Source organism: Chionomys nivalis, chromosome 7, assembly GCF_950005125.1.
Source record: "Chionomys nivalis chromosome 7, mChiNiv1.1, whole genome shotgun sequence".
NCBI lineage: Eukaryota > Metazoa > Chordata > Mammalia > Rodentia > Cricetidae > Chionomys > Chionomys nivalis.
Window position 1 is genome coordinate 66503978 of NC_080092.1, and position 22390 is coordinate 66526367.

Here is a 22390-nt window from a genome sequence, read left to right on the forward strand (position 1 = left end):
ATCCTGTCCAATGGAAGCCCGCTCCCCACGCTGAGGTCCCACCTGATAAACTGATGGCAAGGACCACACTCTCAAGGCAGGCCCCCTCCCAGGGAGGAGCCTCTGTAGATGCTGCCCGCTCTCCCTGTGCAGGAATCTACCTCACAATTAGGTGAGAAATAAATCAAAGCCAAACTTGCCTGATGAAATTCAGGAGCCGGCAGTGACCCTTGCCACACATATAAATCCCAGGCGGCCAGCCCGAGGCCTTTGTCTGGTCAGAGAGTTCAGGATTATCGGGCCCACTTTGCTGATGTATGAAGGCACCGGCTGTCGGAGTGTTTACTAAAGGTTATCGCCTCCGTGCTGGGGCCGTTATCACAGGCAGGGCCGCCCGCCGGGGCTGGGGCTCGCACCCTCTCTATTACCACCTGTCAGTGGCAGCGAGTGTGCTCTAACACTGCCCAGTCCTGCACGCCGAGGAAAGATAGTTTCTGACGGCTGATCAAAGAGGAGAAACAAGACCTGATAAAGAGTGTGTGTTTCATGTACTTTTAACTTTGGGGAAACGTCGGCATTTGCATTTTTTTTCCCTGGTCCTCCTGGAGCTGGCAGGAACCAAGCCCCAATAAATGTAGTGGATTCAGTTACCTAATCGCGGGGGAAATGGTGCTTAAAGCAACAGACCGTGACCATAATCTCTTTCTGAGAGAGGCTGGATGAAATAAGCTTTCTCCGTGAACTTGCCGTAGAGTAAAATCGAGTCGCCTGAACTCAGACTTTGAAGTGGTCTTGCACGTAACATCTAATCTTGGGTTCAGCGGAACGCAGTGTACTTTCTGGAACTCGGGAGCAGGTTTGGATTAAGAAAGGATCCTTGCCGAAGATGCTATCGCCCACATCACTGAAACGGTACCCCGCACTTGCCCATGTCCCTGGCGGCTGGGAGCCAATCTGCAGTGAGGTAGAACGAGTTCCAGACCGAGGCATCAGCACATCTGAGTCCTGGCACCAAGTCTGCTTTTAGTCTAAGCTCTTGACCTCGCTAAGCCGCAACTGTAAATGAGGCTGGGAATAAGTTCTAGGATACAGTGGCTTAGGAAGCTTTTTTGTTTTTAAGCCTAGACAGCGTAACCCCCTCTTACTAATCTTTGTGGTGGTGGTGTGTGCGTGCACACTTACATATGTGCCACAGTGTGCAAAAGAAAGTCAGACCACAATCTTGAGTGTCAGTCTTTGTCTTCTACCTTTCTTGAGATAGGGTCTTTTTATTGTTCACCACTGTGTGTACCAGGCTAGCCCACCCACGAGTTTCTAGGGACTCTCCTGTCTCTGTCTCTCATCTCACCATAGGAACACTGGGATTATAGGTGTTTCTGCTACTCCCTGGGTTCTGGAGATCCAAGCTTGGGTCATCATGCACACGTTCAAGGACTTTTGTCAGCCGGGTGGTGGTGGTGCAAACCTTTAATCTCAGCACTCGGGAGGCAGAGGCAGGCGGGTCTCTGTGAGTTCGAGGCCAGCCTGGTCTACAAGAGCTAGTTCCAGGACAGGAACCAAAGGCTATGGAGAAACCCTGTCTCGAAAATTAAAAAAAAAAAAAAAAAGACTTTTGTCATTGAGCCATCTCCCCAGGCCACCTTTTATTTTAGACAGTGCCTCATATAGCCCAGGCTAGCCTCAGAGTCACTGCTGTAACTGAGAATGACCTTGGACTTATGATCCTCCTGCCTCTTACTTCCCAAGTGTTAGGCTCACAGGCATGTCATCGGGTTTCTTAATTTGGTGCTGGGGATTGTGCCCAGTCTCATGTGTACCAGGAAAGCGTCGATTAGCTGAGCTACATCTCTCACCTATCGCCATCCCTGAGGTTGTAGGTGGAGAGTGATTACGTCAGGGAACAGCAGGGTTATTTGGGATGAACCTGGGAAGGGGTTCCTTCCCTCTGTACGAGCTCTCAGAAGTCTCTGGAGACCCCTAAGAGACCGTTTTAACTCCAGGCGCCTCAGCCACGTAGCAGTCATTCCTGGAAGTGTGCTCTCTGACCCAGGGGCATGAGCTATGTTCTCAGCCTCATGCACTCCTGTTCCTGAGCCACCCATCCTTCATCCTTCTGGTTAAAAGACTAAGCTGGCTCTGGGCATGCCAGGCCGTAGGTGGCAGGTAGACAGAGAATAGTCTGCCCTCTGAAGGCCTGGTCTCAACATCTTATGTGTAGCACAACTAATAAAAACCCAGAGACAGACATTGGGGTCCAACCTGAAGATCAGAAAAGCAAAGCAGCCAGCCATTGGCTCTTACTTCTACCTCATACTGAAATGGCGATCCTGCCTCCAGGAATCCTCAGGAGGAGACTGAGCTGAGACCTGTCTCCTCCCATTTTATATTTCTCTCTAGTGCTGGGATAAAAGGTGTGCACCACCACTGCCCAGCCTCTGTGACTAACTAGGGTGACTGCTGGCATTAAAGGTGTGTGCCACTGCTGCCTGGCCTGTATGGCTGACCAGTGTGGCTGCTTTGCACTGACCTTCAGGCAAGTTTTATTTATTCAAACACAAGTAATACATCACTGTGCTTACATCCCCTGTGTGTTGCAGGTACCTTCGACCGGAGCGTGACCCTGTTGGAGGTGTGTGGGAGCTGGCCTGAGGGCTTTGGGCTGCGACACATGTCCTCCATGGAGCACACAGAGGAGGGCCTCCGGGAACGGCTCGCAGATGCCATGGCCGAGTCACCAAGCCGCGATGCTGTAGGATCTGGAACAGGTAAAGCTGTCGGCAGACTTCTAGCCTGACTTGGTTGTAACGGGCACTTCTGGGGTTGAGCTGGAGGGGAGAGGGCATGTTTTTAACCATTTGTTTCTGTGGTTTAGCACTCTGGGTGCTACTCATTCCAGAAGGCTCTGATACTAGAAAATCCTGTGGGAAGGAGGGTTCCCAGCAGAGCCGCCTCTCCCCCTGGAGCAATACCCAAAAATGCCCTGAAAAATACAGTTGTAGGCCTGGGGCTATAGCTCAGCATCAGGGTCCTTGCCTGGCCTGCATGATCCCTGACTCTATGAGAGAGAGACAGAGACAGAAAGACAGAGAAAAATAGACAGACAGACAGTTAGTTATACCCAACAAAACACCTCAGGAGAAGGAAGACATAAGTAGTAGCATACATTCCCCTTCATGTTCCAGGCTCTGGGGACTGGGACCTGCCAGCAAGCAGGCAGAGCTAACTCAGGCATACACCATACAACTTTTCTTTCACGTGCCTTTCACCCCAGACTGGTACCTTTGAGAGTCCGTAAGTCCAGAGTGGCTTCCTACATCCATATAGTAATCTTAAGACATCCTTTAGCTAGAAGTGAACCCTACCCCCATATAAGTGCACGTGTGCGCACACGCATACACGCATGCACACACACACACACACAGTCATCCCATCTCCATTCTGCTATTACACAGGCTTCCTGTGCCTCTCCTATTTCTAAAACACTTCTCTCTCTCTCTCTCTCTCTCTCTCTCTCTCTCTCTCTCTCTCTCTCATATTACTAATGTTGCAGCCCTGTGTTAACACCCACCCAACAGGCCCTGTCCCTAGTTCGCTGAGGTCAATGAGATAAACAGGTCCTGATCCCCAGGTTTCAGGCCTGCCTTCTCATTATCTCCTAGTCCCCGAGGAGCGTCACCTCCCATGTGACCTGTCCCATCCCTGCTCCACCCTGCTGTAGAAGAGGAACCCAGTAGGGAGAAGCTTAGAATCCCTGGGGTGGTTGGGTCTGACGTTGGCAATCCATCCCGCTGTTCTGTGGGTATTAGATCCAGCAGTGAGGTTCCCCATCCCTGCATCTCTGGGCTAGTTCTTCTGCTCCTTCACTAAAAGGACAGAGGTGTAGCACCTCTACAGCTTAGTGCCTCCTGCCTAGACAGTCACTGGCACCTGCAGAATGCAGTGGATGGGTGGGAGGAGTTAAATTAGGGATAGGGAGGCCCTGTCAGGCCCTAGATGGCAGCTGTCTCAGAGGCCTGGCCTAGTCTGACCCCCATTTCCCCTGCAAGGAAAGGAGATGTGACCTTCAGAGCTGTAGCAGACTGCACCCCTCCATCAGGCACACACATCCCAGATGTATAGAGAATTCATCCCAAAGCCTCTGCTCTCCCTCTACATCCAGATAGCAGCTCTTCCCCTTGCCAGATGCCAGTACAGTTTCCATGGGAGCTAACCCAACTGACAGATGCTTTCTGAACCATGGCTGTAGCACAGCCTTGCTCTGTACAGCAGGACTCCTGGGCAGCCGTGGTTCCTATGAACCGGAGTGTGTGTCCCTGAGCTCATCTCCGGGAGCCTCCCTTTTCTGAGGGCTGAGAGTCCCTGGAATGGCCTCATCTGCCACCACTGTCTTCAAAGCCTCGGGGACACCTCAGCCTCGTCTGGTGGGCAGGGATATTTAGCCACTGGAGCTTCAGCTTCTCCGGGAGTAACCTGAGCGTAGCTGGCAGTGATTCATCTGCCAAACAGCTGAGGGACTCAGGAGAGTTTGCGATCTTAATAAGCAAGCTTGTGAAATTAAAAAGAATTTAAAGAAAAAGAAAATTAAAATGGCATACCCCACAGGTCAAAAGCATAGATCCACCCATACCCTTTTTTATTTCTCTCCAGCAGTAGGGTTCCACTTTCTTCCTTAAGTGGTCACCAAAAGAGATTTCATTGGTTTTCTTTTGACTCTATTAGATGAATGGTTGTTTGTTTTGTTTTGTTTTAATTTGCCGCCAATTTTTTAGGTCAGTAAGCAAATCAAATAAAAATGGACCAACCAGTTCCCTTCCTTCTCTCTAGCGAATATGTCCACCTGCTAGTACACAAAGACAGGCCTGGCTAGCGATGGCCAGGGAAGGATGGTGCCTATAGATGAGAATTTCCAGCAGGTCACTCTGCCCGTAACACCTCCCTCTTCTCTTCTCAACTCTCCTCCTCTTGGTGCATGGGGACACACAGATAGGGTAGTACTCTATTTGCCTCTGTTGGGCACTCTGGCGCTAGATAAGTCAGGGCCTCAGGGCCTCCCCCAGGCACCTTTATGTTGACGTCTCCTTATCAGCTTGCTGCTGTGGCCATCATAGGACTTGCTCTCCAGACCCCTGACACAGAGGCCCTTGGATCGTGTTAACACTGTTAATGGTGGGTTGGCTAGCGCTGGGTGTATAAATTGTTCAACAACCAGCTCTCCAACAGGAAGCCCAAAACAGCCCTCCCCCACACAAACAGTCCCCTGACTTGTGGCTAGCGCGGTGTGAAAACCCCTATTATCACGGTTTATTGCAAACTATCAGCCCGTCAGATAGGTCATTGGATGCCTAAAAGCTTACCAGGCTGGCTCCAGTGCCTCACAAGGACCGCAGGACAAATGAGCTGTCACACAAGTAAGGAAAAAGCCTACAATCCAAAACGGATGGGGAGGTGGAGAGCCGTTGGAGAGGCTGCCTACGTTAGATCTATCACACCATAGATTGGCTCTGGTAAATAATAACGTACTGTATTCTTGAAAATGGCTAGGCAGATAGGTATTAAATGTCCTCACCACCAAAAAAACAAGGTAAGTATATGGCGTAATGTGTGTTAATTAGCCATTCTGCAATGTATATATGTTTTCAGACATCATGATGTATATAATGGGAATATACATTTTTTAAGTAAAAAAGAAAAAAAATTGGTTTTTTGAAACAGGGTTTCTCTGTGTAGTCCTGGCTGGCCTAGAACTCACTCTGTAGACTAGGCTGGCCTCACACTCACAGAGAACCACCTGCCTCTGCCTCCTGAGTGTTGGTATTAAAGGTGTGTACCACCACCACCCAGCCAAGAAAATCATTTTTAAAGGTACTCTAGTGGCCTGCAAACACTGCTGTCACCGAGGAGCTGATGAGCTCTGATGAGCTATGCAAAGCAGGTGGAGGAGGTAGCCTGTGCAAGTCTCTGGGTTTGGTCCTCAGAGCTAGACAAAGGAGAAAGAAATGCAGAGTCCATCCCTGCCCTGTCAGCATCGGAACTTGACATTCTTCTTCCAGTGCTGGGGATTGAACCCAGAGCCTCACACGTGCTAGGCAAGCTCTCTACCTCTAAATCCACCTCTTGCCCAGCACCCCAGTTTTAACATGCACATATTAAAGTTTGAGAAGATCTGTTTAGAATGTGGTGAGCTTGCAGCACAGATGTCAGTTCAGCCCTCCGTGGTGGTGCTGGCCTGTCGGTCAGTTTAGCTGGCACGGGGTTTGCAGGTCCAGCTGTGATGTGACTGGCCAAACCGCTTTCTTTCTGATTGCCCAGAACCCCTTCCACCCGTTATCTCTCCATCATCCCTTGCCTCAGGCTCCAGCCTGAGGTCCATCTAGCCCTGCTCTGGTGTTGCTGAAGTGAACCACTTGCTCTTCCTTGAGCCTCCACAGATAAGTGGTCCCCGGCCACTGGGCTGTGCTGTGCAGTGGCTAGTGCCCCCTCTTTCGGTCTCGCTTGGCACCTGTCTCTGCTGCAAACACCAGTGCCTGGGACAGAACCCAGCTTGTGGCAGATTGGCAGCTCCTGTCTGCTGACTGAGGTCTGCACCCACCTGGGCACCGTTTACCGCGGTCTGTCTCCCTAGGTGCCTACTGTTGGCTGAGGTCTGCCTGAAGCTCTCCATGGCCCCTGCGTATTGATGGGGTTTCCGGCCTTTCCCTTCTTTCAGAGACGCCCAGTTCCCTGATCCTGTCGCTGCTGTCTATTTAGTGAAGGTGTTCAGTCCCCATCTTGTCATCCACTTCCTCCTGCAGCTGTTCTCTTTCACCCCCTGCCCCATTCCCCCGAAACCTCCCACCATACCCAAGCTCACACTGTCAGAGAATGGTTGTCATTTGAAATCCTGCCAGCTCCCTACCACCCAGATCCTAAGCATCCTCTAGCCAAAGAGGAGCGCCTCATGTCCCCATCCCCCCACTCTCCTCCCTGAAGTCATCACTAGACACCCAGGAACCTCCACCTGGGCCTGTAAACCCTCTCCAGCCCCTGGTTCTGCTGTCTCTGACTGTCCCTTGGTCCCTTTTCTGGCTTTTTCTTCTCAAGGCTGTTCGCTTCTCCCTCAGCACAAGGCAATCTCTACTTCTGTAGCCTCAGTCAGTATGGGTAAACTGATAACGTCCAAACCAACCTCACTCCTGATTTCCAGAACTATCTACCCAGTCACCTACTGATAAATCCACACTTCTAAGAACTCAGCTTTGGCCTTGGCAGTTCCTTCTCTAGGCACACCCCACTTGGGGTATACAAAGCCATCCTGGCTAAGTCACCCTCTCCAGACCCATCCCCACTGTTGTCAAGCTAGTCAAACTGAGTCCCTGGGATCCTTTTCTTTTTTAAAATAAACAAAATATCGACTTATCCCAGTTGTTCTGTGTCTAGGTAAATATATAATTTAATACCCCCCCAAAAGGAAGATTTAATAAACACTCGGCACACATGGAGTCCATTCTCAGCTTTCCGACCCCTCCAGTCGGTAGTTCAGACTTCTTATTCTCTCTTGCCTTCTCCAACACTTCACCCCCAAAGCCCCAAGCCTTGTGTGTAGAACGCAGCATCCCGGTTCAAGTATTGTGGACTCCCCAAGCAGCTCTCAAGGCCACGAAGGACTGTCTTTGCTGGTGACATTCTAGTCCCTTTTCCCGTCCCTACTAAACTAACAGTCAAGGAGCGGCTCCATCCACCAGGGCCTCGCACTCTCTGCTGTAAAGACATACTGCGCCCTGACCCCATTTCCCAGATACTCAGGCTTTCACGGCACGGTGCCCCAGACGTGCATGCTAGCACTCTCTAGACACACCGCTCTGATTTCATGATTCTTCAGTGAACTGTGGTTGGCAATTTGAAAACCAAGGCTGTAGTTGATCTGCTAGATCTTCTGCTAGTGCCTGTCCCTATCTTAGTGACCCCGCATTCAAGGCTTTAACATTGTTTTCAGTTAACTTCATTTATGAAAAGGGCTGTACTGCTTTTCCCCCTTCCTAACATGAGAAGCATATTTTGAACATCACATAGTTTGTAGATGGTCAGTTCATTAACAGAGGTCTGTGATTTCACATGCTTTTCAAAAGACAACTTTATTAAGGTCTGTGTGCATGTGGGGAGCCCATGCATTGCTGCCAACCCTCACTGTAAGGCTGTAGAAAGTGAAGTCTCAAGAAACGGCAGCTGAGGCTGGAGAGACGACTCACTGCTTCAGAGTGCTGGATGCTCTCCAAAGGACCCAGGTTCAGTTCCCAGCACTCATACATGGCTCACAAACATCTGTGACTGTAGTTCCAGAAGATCCAGTTCTCTCTTCTCCTCTCTGCAGGTACCACACACGCACGCACACACACACACACACACACACACGGTACACAGACAAACACACATGCAGGGAAAACACCCATGCATACAAAAAGTAATGTTTTTAACTAGTAAATAAAAATAAATGTTAGCTTTTATAAGGAGTTGGTTAAATGTGTTCACTAATCCTAGCAATTCAGTGCGTTGGAGCCTAATCCTGCCATGAAGATTGGCAATTTCTAGCAAGATGTTGGTGTACACGTCAATACATTTCAGAACTCAGAAGGTGTGGGCAGGAAGATCAGAAGTTCAAGGTCATCCTCTGCTAAGTAGTGAGTTCAAGTCCACCTGGGCTATAGGAGATCTTGTCTCAAAAAGAGGTTGCGGGCTGTAGAGGTGGCTCAGGTGGTTAACAGTGTTTGCTGTTCTTGTATAGGATGCCGGTTCAGTTACCTGCACACACATGGTAAATCATACCTGTATGTAATTCCCAGTTCCTGGGGATCCAGCACCCTCTTCTTGGCCTCTGTGTACACCAGCCATGTGTGTGGTACACATACATGCATGCAGACAACACTCATACACATGAGATAAAAATAAATATCTTTTTTAAAAAGTGGAACTGTTAGGATCCGCCCCCCTCTGCCCCATATCTCAATGAAAACAGTTGCCACTCAGGAGAATGTTGTGCCCTGGAGAACTCTTTCCTTGCCAGACATGTAGGAGCCAGCAGTGTGTTGTATGCCCATTATGTTCCTTTGCCAGGTCTGTGGTTTTCTCGTCTCTCTCTCTCCTCTCCCCCCCCCCCTTTTTAAAGGAAGAAGCAAATACTGGGACTCAAGGTTCGGAAGTTTCAGTGCATGATCTCATAGCTCTGTTGTTTCTAGGCCACGATGAAGCCGAGCAGGGAACAAGGGTGCTCTCCTTGTGGTAGGCGGGACAGGAAGACCCAGTGCTGGGTTTGGGGATCAGGCTCAGTGGACCAAGTGTTTGTTGTGCAAACAGGAGGAGCAGAATGCAGATCCCCAGAACCCATGTAAATGCTAGGTGGTCATGGCGGGCTACCCATAATTCCAGCAGCGGGAGGGAGCATAGACAAGGGAACCCAGAAACAAGCTTGCTAGCAAGACAAGTCATATTGAGAGCCTCTGCCTCCCAGAATAAATAGTGATTTAGACTCCTGACATCTATCATGTGCCTCCATGAGCATGTGCCTACACACATACAGCCATGTATGCATGCATACCACACACACATAAACATGGAAGAAAAATAAGAGAGATGACACTGAGACATGTCTAAGTGAAGGTTGTGCCCTTTCCAAGGCTAGGCTGGCTCGTCACCCCACAGGCCACGTGCGCTACCATGCCTGGCCAAGCTGCTCTGAGGTCTAACGTGATCTTCCTGTCTCCTCCACCTTCTGTCCCTCTGAATTTTAGTGGTGTTGACTCCAGGTACCTTGGGAAAGGTTCCTATCTTCATCGTCTTTGTTAAAAACTTCTTACATTTCTTTATTTTTTATTTACTGAGTGGGGTTCATGTAGAGGGCAGTGGACAACTTGCAGAAGTCGGCTCTCTCTTTCCACCATCCGGGTTTCAGGGATTGAACCCAGATCTCAGGTTGTTCAATGCTTGTTGGCAGGTGCCTTCAGTCACTGAGTCTCTCCAGCCTTCGTTTTGGTCTCTTGAGAATGATAATATCCCTCCTTCTGATGATACCCAGTGTAGCAGATACCCAAAGTCTCCACAGTCTTTCCTTACTTTCCTTGTCCATCTCTTCATCCTCCTGACCTCCCTTCTCCAGATGGACAAGTTTGATCCATCCAAACCAGTTCTCTAGGCTGGGTCTCGCTCTTTCACCAAGGACTCTGAGCATCTCTGGCTCAGAGATGCCTGTTTCCCCTCACTACCAGGTTCCCTGGAAAATGCCACCATCATCAAGGTAATTTACCCAGGTATCGGGACCTTCTTTGCTTTGTCTGTAGGGACCCTGGGTTTTTCCTTCTATAACATTTGCAAAACAAGAATTCTTTCAGTATCTTCTCTCAATGACCTCTTTGGTGGCCCACACACCCTCTCTATGGTCTCAATGGCAGGCTGGCTCTCTCAGTCTATCACATCCCTCACCAGACTAGGCGAGAAGAGGGAAGCCACAGTTCCTATCTTGGAATTGAGAGAAGCCCTGGGGGAGGTGATAGCACCAAGCTGTGGTCTGTTCTCTCTAGCTTCTGTTCCCAGCTCCCACCAGGACCTATTAGTGATTAAAGCTAGCAGAACTCAGGCTTCTCTCCCCAGCCCCAGGGCGTGGTCTTCTAGAATGTCAAATACATTAGTCACTCTTCTCATTGCTGATAGAAGCAGCTCAAGGCAAGGAGGGTTTCTCTGGGCTCTTGGTTAAGGCAGGAATGCCATCTCTTTTGGTGGGAAGGCGTGGTGACATGAGCATTGGGCAGCTGGTCATACTACATCCGTCATCAGAAGAGAGAGAGAGAGAGAGAGAGAGAGAGAGAGAGAGAGAGAGAGAGAGAGAGGCTGATGCTCAGCTCGCTTTCCCTTTTTATTCAGTCTGGAACCCCAGACCGTGAGAAGCTTCCCTCCTCCATTAAGCCTACCTGGAAAGGCCCTGATAGACATGCCCAGAGGGAATCTCGGGGGCTTTAAAACTGTTGACCAACACACTGTGTTAGTTTCTGATTGCTCTGAGAGATACAGGAGAACTTTAAAAAAGAGGGATTTATTTTGGCTCATGATTTCAGAGAGGTCAGTCCATGGTTGCTTGGGCAGAACATCTTGGTGGCCAGGGTGTATGGTAGAAAAGCTCCGTGTCCTCATAGAGGGCAGAAGAGCAGAATGAACCACTTCCTGTAGCCAGGACCCACCTCTCAAAATAGCACCACCAGCGGGGACCAGCTATCCAAATGTGAGCCTCCATGGGACACTTAGCAGAGCGCGCTTTCCAGCCCCAGGTGTCCAGACTGCTAAGGGTGAGAGTCAAGAACAGCTCCCAGAGACCAGAGCCGCAATACGGACCTAAGCTGCCCTGCACGGTGGGGAAGGACAGCTGTGGGATTGTGGGTGGCTGCTATTTGTGTCTTAACCCAGCATCCTAGCGCCTGTTTCCAGCTGTTTTCCGCCAGGAGCAAGGGCCAAGTCTTAAGAGTCCCTTCAGTGCCTAAGCCAGCTGCTGCTACTAGGAAAAACACTATTTCTCTTCTGGTGAGATTTAGATTCAAGACATGGAAGAAAGCATTTGGCCCTGGGCCTTTTTCTCCCTCTGGGTTTAATTTTCTCATCTCTTAGGAGTGAAACAGGAAATACTGGGAGCACTCGCTTCCCATCCTCATGGTGAACTGACCCTGGACACTGCACTCTGTGGTCTGTATCATCCCCGTCACTCAGAGCAGGGTGGGTGGACTTAAGTGACTCGATCTGCTATGCAAATGTCCTGTTGTCGCAATTATGCCAGGTTATTGGATATTCCTCTCTTCAGCTTCCAAAGCCAGCGATAAACCAGGTGGTGGTGGCGCACACCTTTAATCCCAGCACTCAGGAGGCAGAGGCAGGTGGATCTCTGTGAGTTCAAGGACAGCCTGGTCTATAAATCAAGTTCCAGGATAGCCTGGACAAAGAAACCCTGGAGAGAGAGGCGGGGGGAGGGAGAGGGAGAAAGTGTATTTGAAATAACTGGGTACATACTCACTGGTAGAGTGCTGATCTACCGTGCACAGGGTTCTGAGTTCAATCTCCAACATCACCAAGGAAAACGTTATTTCCAAAATAAGAGTGTCCAGTTCTGACCATCTTACCAGTCTCACCTGCTCGGAATGTGACCCATTTTTTTATTCAAAAAGGGGACCCCAATAAAGGATGGAGACCCGATTCTCAGGGAAGCTGAGGTCACTTCCCTACTTAGAACATGCCAACTGTCTCCATAGCCCAACCCAGGCTCTCGCCATGGATCTTAAATGTCTTACAGGCCATCCCTGCCTCCTCCTCCTGCCTGATCCACCTTCCCATCCCACTTCAGTCTCCCCCAGCATCCTGTAAGCATATGACTGCAGCTCCCCAGCACATTGGTCCACGCTGAAGTAGACCACGCCTTCTGTACAGTCATTTCTTTGGACCAAACCTATACTCTCCTCCAGCTCACCCCCTTGCCCACGTGTGCTCCCTGAAAGCCTCTCCATACAAGCTGCATTCGGGGTGCTTGGCCCTGGGAAAGGGTGTTTATTGACTTTTCCATTAAGGAGTTCTGGCTGATGTCCTTCTCCATGCCACCTGGGGAAAGACCAGCTCTGTGGGGCCTTTACTCCTCCCTTATACATAGTGCCACGGGTGCATCTTGACCCAGTTCTTGTTCCTTGGACCCGATCTGATTCATCTTTGTTACCTTTAACCGCCAGTTCTCCTTGCCCAGTATGCAGCCCTGGGATGGCCGCCAGGCTGAGCTTCAGTTAATGTTTGTTGAATGACTGATTGGGTTTTTGTGGCCTCTGAGAGGTAAATGAAAGGCAGCCAAAGCCATGGGAATAATTATCTTGCTTAAAAGACACACTTGTTAGTTCCAGGCCAAGTCTTAGAACTGATTCCAGCGAGGTTGCTTTTTCTGCCCCTCTCTTCTGTCCCCTCTGGAACTGCAGCCAGAGGAACCACAGTGAGAGTCCAGGCTAATAAGTTTTCTCTGCACATGTCCTGCTTGCCCATGGCATGGCATGCTGATTCTTGTCAACAAAGAGGAAGTGCCAGTGTGGCCTCTTTGGCGACTCTTCAGCATATCCTTTCCACATGTCGTCCCCAAGGAGAGGGACTGCGGAGCATGTGCAGGCTTGGGCACAGGGTAGAGGGCTGCAGGACCATCGCCAGGGGCCTCCCCTGTATCATTACAGCGGGTAAATGGTTAACCCAAGGGAGGATTCTTCTTGGTTCCTCCTCCTCTGCAGGGCCTTCACCTTTAATCACTGTGAGGTCCCAGTAAGGTAGAGCACCACCGTAGGGGATAAATGCCCCCCCTTCCCTTCTGCCGCAGCTTCTCAGATGGCGAGGGACCATAGACTAGGAAACAGGCACATCGGCAGGAAAGGAAGGGTAGAGATGGCCCTTGGCTGCATTATGCATGAGACATTTCGGATTGCCCACAGCAGATACAGCGGACAGGGCTCCAGCTTCTTGCTGCCTGCTCTTCCTGCACTACCTCTGGCCCCAGGAACCTGCAGGCCCCACTGCCTGAGACAATTTTAAGTCTGCCGGCTGAATCCTCTAGTTTTCATAGCTGTCCCTGCCCCTGTTCCCCACACGGGGCTTGTTCCTGTAGCTCAGTAGCTTGCAGTTCACCCCCTCTGCATTTAATCAAGTTTGGGGAGACCTAGTCCCTTCATTTATTCGGATGCCTTTCTCCATTCCTTACCCTCACCTCGTCCATGCCCATCACACTGGCACATTCCCTGTGTCTCCAGGCGCCAGCTGGCCACAAGCAGCATGGTATCTCCATTCATGTGTGCGAGTGTGTGGTGCTGGCCTTAGGGTGCTTGGGGGAATGTGAATCAAGGCTGTGCGACCACGCCTCCATGGAGCTTGGACCAGTTCTTGGAAGACTTAGAGCTTCTTTGGTTTCATACTTCATTCATCCCCAAACCCCCAAGAGCTGACTGTGGGGATCCAGGGTTACCTCTGAGCATGAGACCACAAGCCCTCCCAAAGAAGCGCAGCGCAGTGTCAAGCAGCTTTGAACATGGACCAATATACAAGGAGCTACCCCAAAACCTGGGCCTACATCCTCAGTCTTCCCCTCCCACCTCCTGAAGCAAGCAGGAATGGAGGAACTCAGGCCGTGGGAGACCGAGGAGGAAGAAGAAAGGGGTGGCGATCGCTAGCTCTGGCTAATGAGAAATCGAGATGTGCTGGACCTTGGAACAGACCACAGAATTCCGCCCTGCGAAGCCATCGGTGGTCAGACCAGATCTTGCTGTCTCCTCGGTTTGATCTCAGCTCTTGTTGACTCTTAGGAGGTCCGTTCATTGTGTGATCTACTTTAAAGAACTATTTTATTTCCAATGCAGACACAGCCCTTGACGTAGCAGTCAAAAACAGCACCCCCGGGAGACACATGGCTATGAAGTGTTTGGGTATGTAACCTCCTGTCTGCCTGTACGGAAGGCTTGGTCCTACCGCTCTTTATGCCCCTCACATGGGTGTCTCCCCTCCCCTGGAGCTCAGGCTTCAGGAAGCACTGGAGGTCAGCCAGGACAGGAGGTCTCTTCTGTGGGGGACTGCTTTGGAATAGGGAGCGGTGGCCATGTTTCACCCAACAAGAGTTTCTTTGAGAGTGCCACTCCCTGCCCCCCACTCTGAAGATGGAAGTCAAATTTTGGGACTCTACTGTGCAGAGCAGAGAGGTCACTGGGCTCTAATGCATTTACCATTGACTGCCCCTCTTGTAGTGCGTCTATTAGTGAGTAATTTGATTTGTACCTATTCATTTGCAGTCCCTGCAGGAGCCTGGAGCTGGCCCCTAGTATAATTGGTGCTGTCTCTATTTTTACATCATTAGATTAGCCCCGACTCCTGGCCACTTGTTGTCTGCGCTTGTCTGTCCATTTATACAACCTAATGTAACACAAAATTCATTACTGATCACATTACTTTCAACTCTGAAGCCAGCCTTGTGATAAACATTTGGTTAACCCCTTCCTACCCACGGGAAGGCTGGCAGAACAAATGCACTTCTGCTTGACGGGCAAATCAATATCTTAATCCACCGAAGTGGACTGGCATTTCTAGATTTGTCATCCTCCTGGAGGAGCAAATGGCGAGGCTCATCCGAGCCAGCGGAATTGAATGATGAATAGGGCCCGGCACCAGCAGCCTGTCTGAGACCAGCACAAAGGCGGAGCACATCAGCCCAGCCTGGGCCGCAGTCAGGGAAGGGTGGCACCACTGTAGTTAACTAAGACAACCCCCTCCACACACACACACACACACACACACACACACACACACCCGCCATGGCACAGGCGCACAGTCTTTGCAGCGCAGGCTGAGACCATGACAGGTGCCACAGAGGCCTCATCCTGATAAGTCTCTTTTGTCAGACTTAGCGTGGGATCACTGGACAGGGAGTTGGGTCAGTTTCCTTAAAACTTTACTCATCAGTGGAGAAGTTACCAAGCACGGGGTCTTAACCTAAATGCCACCAAAGAATTAAATTTCCTACCAAGGCCTAGCTTGTATTTGGTAACACATACAAAAGGACTAGGACTGGTAGGTTCCTACCCATCCTCCGGGGGAGCGCTGACCAGCCCACAGATGCCACAAGTGCCTGTGCATGGTTGAGGTCGCCTGTGAGCAGTTAGTGAGCCTTCAGTATGGGCGCCAACCAAGAGTCTTAAAGGGACCTCAGTACAGCTTTGTTTAAATCTAAAAGATTCCATACAGCCCCAACCCTTGTCAGCCCCTCCCCAACTTCCACTTGTCTCTGGGTCGCACCCACACCCACAAGTCATTAACTCACAGGGCAGTTTGTTTCAAAGGGAAAAAAATACCTCCACTTATTAAGAAATGCTCATAAAGCCACACCATAATGATTAGAAATATCGGCGCAGAGGAAATAGAATGGAGCCCATTACCATGAAAGTCATAAATCCCTGAGTAAAAAGACGCCATAAACTGAAGATGCTCGGGTGGGAAGGGAAGCTGGGGGAGCAGCATACCGGGCGCCCTCTGCTTGGCTGTGGGGAGGTCCCAAGCAGGAGCCTGGAAAGGAAGATGCCCTGGGGGTGTGGTATTGAACGGGGCAATCTTCCTCAGATCCTGCTGTCCCTGCTATTCCGAGCTCTTAGATGAAGGCCCGAGGCATTCCTTTTATGGCCCAGACCTCTCTCTCTCTCTCTCTCTCTCTCTCTCTCTCTCTCTCTCTCTCTCTCTCGCTCGCTCGCTCTCATCTGGTAGACTGATGCCCCTTTGTGTATGAGCCAGGAAGAGTCGGGTAGGGGCACCCCCATGCAACGGTGCTGACTGAGGTCACCGAGTGAAGAGTAGGAAGGGCCTGCCAGGGCCTGCCTCACCCTGCCCTGGGCCTTAGGGCCACTGTAGAGGGTGGCAGGACCTCTTGTTGCAGCACCTCCAGAATCAGCGCTCTCAAGCGCTGCCTGTCATATGTATCACATACCCAATGCTGGCCCCACCCGTGCGTTCTAGAAAGTAGATGAGAGGACACATACCTGTAGTTCAACCTGTGGTTCATAAGGGCACACACCTGTAGTTCAAGCTACTCAAGAGGCTGAGGTGGAAAGAGCTCTCAAACTGAGGCGTTCAAGACTAGCTTGTAGAACACAATGAGAACCTGTGGTAACAGAAGGAAAGGAGGGAGGGAGTGAAGGAAGGAAACAGAGGGGGAAGACAGAAGAATAAAGACAAACAGATGGGGGATGGGCAGGTCTTTGCCCTCTCAGACTAGGGCAGGCCAGCCACAGGAAAGAGGGCTGGTCCGCTGGTGGAACAAGAAACTGATTTCTTAGCCCTGATAGAAGGGGGATAAACACGTCTTACCGAACCCTTCCGCCACGTTGCAGAGCACTTAATTATACTTGGACATTTCAATGAGAACCAGATGTGGCTCCAGTCCCAGTGGTCAGCAGTGTTCAAAGTGTAGCATCCCTCCCGTGGTCTGCGGCTCTGTGCTATCTCATAAGGCTGGAGGCTAGCTCGTCTGCCAGGGGCCTCCAGGCCTGGTAGCTGCACTTGAAGAGGAGGGCGGGTCAGCACCAGCTGCTGAGCGCCTGGTTCCCACGGAGTGTCTCCTCTTCAGGACTGTGTGGGACAGGACACACATGTCCGGTTTATGAGACTCCTTCCAGGTCCCCCCCCCCCCCCGAGTTAGGACCCACACAACAAAGTCATGCACAGGCCCGGCTTCTCCATCCCCAAAGATATGTCTCTCTGCTGCCCAGCTCTTGAGTCAGCCTTCAATGGCCTCTGCCAAGGCTCAGAACCTGGGCGAGAGAAGCAGAAGTGATTTCTAGCTCAGGTCCTTAGTCCGCCGAAGGTGCCAGGTGTCTAAGGTGCTCTCCTGAGAGCCTTACCCACACCCCATGACACCGCTAGAGCACACTGTCCCCTCACGGTCTGCAAATACAGGTGACTTTCCCAGGTTACTCTGCACTGTGTGACAGCACTAGGGTCAGAGCAGTGTCCCTCCCACAACCCCCTTTCTCCTCGTGGCTCTGTCGGGAACTCAGTCGGGGATAACTGAAGCTTGGCTTTAGCCAGTCACCAACGCCAGTCAACCAAGTATGGGCCGGTTCAACTCCGCCTTTTCTGTTCCCTCATAGTCTCCTGTGACAGAAGAGTTCCTTTAATATGCTGGGTGCTGGGAAGGTCACTGAGTATTGAGGGGTGTGGCATGGGTTACTGGTCCTTCTATCTTATCCTTGGAGGCTAAGACTTAGGGGGATTCAGATGGTATGAGTTTCCCGGCGGTGGGGTACTGCAGCCCTGATGGTACAAGACTCCCTGCGTGGGAGGCTAGGCTCCAGCCCCCACGCAGATCAGTGTTTTTCTTGGCCAGACCCCACCCACCAACCTGATGTTGCTCTTCAAGAGATGTGGGGCTACCCCGTAGTCAGCTCTGCCCAGAACTCCAGTGCCCCTCTCCCCCCCCTACACACACATGCCTACACAGACACATTTGGTCAGCTCTACCAGAGAGACTAGAGACCATGTGGCCACGGGACAAGACAGGCCTCCTTCTGAGAGCTCCTCCCCTCCCCAGCTTCCCTTCCTCCCTGTCACACCCCTGCTTTCATTCTCCTTCCTCCGCATTTCTAATGTACCCCTCTCCTGTCACCACACACCCCTCTTCCGTGGGCCCACCAGGGCTTCAGCTGTCTGGCCTGCCTCCAGGCCCCTATGCAGTGGGGTTGGTACCACACTGGCCTGCTGTTGAGAACCGAATTCCCAGGTTTCTGAGTGGACGCTTAAAGCAGAACTCCGCTGGTCCATCTGTCTCCCTAAATATTGCCCCCTCCTAGTACTGGCCCCCACTATCGCTGTCTAAAGGCTGTGGGTACCCAGAAGTATCTGAGTTCTCTTGGGCCTCAGGTCTCTCTGCAGTAGTAGCTGAGACTCTTAGTCACCAGGCATGGCCCTGTGGCCAAGGCTTCCCTAGAAGAAACACCTGAGATACGCCTTCACCACTGGTGGGTCATGGCTGGGGGACAGGATAGACCATAGAGTCTTAGCCTCATTCTCTCTTGATGGTCTGTGTCTCAGTGTGCATCTGAGTCAGGGCAAAGCTGAGCAAAGAGAAAGGCAGGTATGTTCATGGGAGGCCTGAGGGTTGCCCTGGCCAGGAAAGAGACTAATGTTGCCCCAGGCGGCTGCACTCTGAAAGCACTCACGGCGCCAGGCTGTGTGTGTAGTAAGACACCAGAAGACTGGCGTCAGCCAGCCAGGGATCTGGGTTCAGACGTAGGTGTTAAGCCCCAGAGATAAGAGCAGGCCAGAGCTAGCCCTGCTTTTCATCTCTGAACCAGGATTCTTGTGATCTGAATAGGCGGAGCCTTTTCAACCTTAGCTCTGCAGCTTCACCAAGGCGAGCCAGGCAAGGTCCCAAAGACCCTGCTGGAGGAGAAAGGTGACCCCTGTCTCAGTCTCCACTAGCCTCATCTTCCAGCCTTTCCAAGCCTCACCAGAATGGGAAGCCCTTTGACTGTTGGCATTTTTGTAAGCATAGAAGCATGCTGGGAAGGAAGGCTGGAGAGGGGCACAGAGGGAAGGTCTGGAGGGGCCAGGCAGCCTTCAGCTAAGTGTAAAGGAAAGAAAGCTGTGACCTCCATCTAGGCTGCTTCCTTCAGCTATTCTACTTTAACCTCTTAAAACTCGGGCACTGGGGGCTGAGGCTGGCTCCAGACGAGGGTGTGGCCTCTGATGGTGCTGTCACAGTTAGCAACAGTCTCAGCCAACACTGGCTGTGTCCCCCTGAACAAGCCTCTACCTCCTCAGTCATCCTCCAACAGCGATGGACAGGCCCTGAGCTGGATGAGACAACCCCTCACCACGTCTGCCAGGTCCAGTCACTTCCCAGGTGACATCAGGGTCCAGGTCTCAGCCCCAGGAAGCATTCAAGCCTCCCATCTTCCCTTGTGTATGTTGCTATCACTCTGTCTCTATTGCTCTGTCTCTCTCACTCACACCCTCTTCTCTCTCTCTCTCTCTCTCTCTCTCTCTCTCTCTCTCTCTCTCTCTCTCTCTCTCTCTCTCTCTCTTTCTGTGCTGTCTTGCCTAGCTAGTTCTAGCCCCTGTGAGCAAGCTTCTTGCTAACAAAATGGCTTCCTTGAGACAGACCCATCTGAACTTGTATCTATCCTGTGGTCGTCTGGTCCCCTCACTTTTATCCCTTCAAGGGTTCAAGGGGAGATGCTGGTCAGTCTGACTTCTTAATGAGGGGACACCCCTTCCCTCTATCCAACACCCACCTGCCTCTCCACCCAAGAACCCTCAAGCAAAAGGAACTGAGAACTGTTTGTTTTTTTACAAATCTTTTCTTGCACTGGGCAAGACAGGGGCACTTGGCTGGCTTCTCTCCCGTCGCTACCCTCAGCTCCCACCAAGCCCACCCCAGGCAGGGGGTCTTTACCACAGCCCCCACTAATGTGGAGAGCTGGGAGGTAGACATAGGAGGGAAGGAAAATCAATGCATGTCAACAGGGCTGGGGATTTATTCTCCATCTTGGGAGAGGGTGTTTGGAAGGGGGCAAGGAAGGAAATGAAAAGCTGTAAACACGAATCCACCGTCTTCTTCCCTGCACCATTTCTTGATTAAAAAGAATCTCTGCCCAGACTCCAGTGGAGGCAGAACTGGTGGGGGCTTGGGTGGCAGGGCTACCTGCAGGAGGAGGAGGCTGGAGAGGGCCCTGGAGTCCAAGTCCTGGGGATAATCGCAGTGACTGATTCGATTGCAGCAATAATAGTAACTCACATTTGCTGACTGGAGGCTCTAAGCACTTTGTGATGTGCTCCACATACATTATTTAATTCCATTCCTATGGCCAGGCTCTGAAACAGACATTGCTGTCCTTACGCTCAGGAACCCAGGGCACCTGCCCAAAGTCTCCAGGAAGCAGGTGACCAGAGCCTCTGCTCTTAACAGCCTCCCTGGACTGCTTCCTCCACCCCAGGTAGAAGGGCGGCCCACCTGCCTTTCTTCTCCGGCTGAAGTTCTGAGTCAGTCGCTTAGGGAAGGCTTACCCCTTTTCACCACAGGAAGTGGCTATAGTCTCAGCAGGGGCAGACTCCTCCCACCAGGTCTAATCCCACTCCTACTGGGCAGCCTGGGTGGTTAGTTTAGGACCTCGGGTACGTGGCTACAGCCAGGACCTAATAAAAGTGCTCTGCTAATCCCTGTAATGAGCAGCTTCTTGGCACTCATGCGCGCACAGAGCACAGAGGCTGACTCCCAGGGCAGGCAGTAGCTGGGGCCGCTGATCCTTTTGTGGTGGCAGAAGTCCCAGGACTGCCCCAAGGCTGAGCCTGGGCCCCGGGGTACCCTCTTCCAACACACACAGCACTGCCCTTGCAGGTCCAAGGGGGTTCTCCTGGGTCCTGGAGACTTGGGCTCCCTACAACGCTGCACCAGCCAGGAGCCCTCCGAGGCTCAGACCCGAAGAATGCCCAGCCCATTGCAGAATTCACTTTGGGCCTTCTACCAGAGCCCTCCTCCCCCTAAGGCTGCCACAGCTGTGCCAAGTCTCACTAAGGCCTAGTGTCCTCTGTGTCCTCCTCCCTCTCCAGAGAATGGGGAGCCAGACCTCACGTTGCTGAGTACAAGTGGCTGATGTGCGAAAAGTCATGCCATCACCCCTAAAACCCCGTCACTCATCGGCGCCCACACAGAGCGGTGGCAGGCGACTCATGCTTGGCCAAGGGGCCATACCCACTGTGTAGGATGAGGATCAGGGGCAGCTGTGCCTGTCTCCTCACAGAGACTGAGTACGACCCCTCTTTGTTTGTACCCGGGCAGGTGCTCCCAGGTAACCAGAGTCCTTCTGAGAGGCTAGCCACCTCTCTTTGCCCTGAGACAAGCACCATGTGGAATGGGGGGTGGGGGTAACATGCAGACAAGGTCTCCTCCTCTTTAGGCCTATTTATTTTGTGAGAGCAGAGGCCTTCCCCTTCTCCTTGTTGCCTCTGCTGTCCTCTCCTGTCCCTGTGGCCTGCCCATCCCAGCCTGTGCCATCCGGAATCAGCTACAGTAACAAGCTTGTTTTTTGGCAAGACCAGTGGGGAATGGGGAATGTAGGCAGTAGTGGGCATTGGAGTCTGGCATCCTGTGGCCTGCCCCAGTGCCAGTTCTCCCTCTAGGGTGAACCCAGGTCCCATGGCTTCCCGTTTGTCCTTGGTGTTGCTGTATGCAAGACAAGGCTGTCACTCCTACCTTCCAGAGTCACCAAGTCCCTGGAGAATATGAGGGCACAATCTGAATCCAAGCACGGGGGGGGGGGGGGGGGGGTGACAAGCTTTCTTATAGCCAACCTTCCCATGGGCCAGACTCCGTGCTGCTGGGGGAGCCTCTCTAGCTGCCTGGCCCTGACCGGTTTCTGCTAGGCTTCACTGGGAGTCTGCATACACTTCAGGAAAGCTGCTGAGAGCTGGGGAGGATGGGGTGGGGGTAGGGGCTGAGCCAAAACCAGGCCACTAAGTCAAAATGTCCAGGGTTCCCCCAGAAAACTCTTCAGCCTGCCTCCTTCCTCTTCCTCTCCCAGCAACCCACCTGCATGGGGCCCCATCTGGCACTGCATGGGCCATAGGTCCCTGTGTGTTCCCCTTGTAGAAGCTATTGTGTTATGCTTACTGTGTGACTCCTCTTCCCTCACCCGGTACTGAAAGATTCACAACACCTCCACCTCTGGGCCCGTCCCCCCATGACTGGTCAGTCTCCCGCCGCCTCACGTGCATGTCAGTGTCCTGGACAGCAGAACCCCTCTGCGAGACCGCCCTCCTCCCGTGTGCCACCCCCGCACCTCCCTCCACCCTCTCCTTCTGCTTGTGGAGATCAGTGTTCTTCTGGATCATTGTCCGTATCTCTCAAAGGAGA

The 22390-nt window shown here is 51.8% G+C and overlaps 1 protein-coding gene across 7 annotated transcripts in view; it reads left to right on the forward strand.

Moving 5' to 3' along the window:
- Bcas3 (BCAS3 microtubule associated cell migration factor) overlaps positions 1-22390 on the forward strand; it is a 486981-nt gene that overhangs the window by 460505 nt on the left and 4086 nt on the right. For 4 of the 7 annotated variants that reach the window (XM_057774690.1, XM_057774688.1, XM_057774692.1 and 1 more), the window contains one exon: positions 2577-2744. In XM_057774690.1, the coding sequence (XP_057630673.1) occupies positions 2577-2744 (168 nt within the window). Of the gene's footprint in view, positions 1-2576; positions 2745-14357; positions 14424-22390 lie in introns of all 7 variants that reach the window. The other 3 variants (XM_057774686.1, XM_057774689.1, XM_057774687.1) reach the window with 1 other exon arrangement.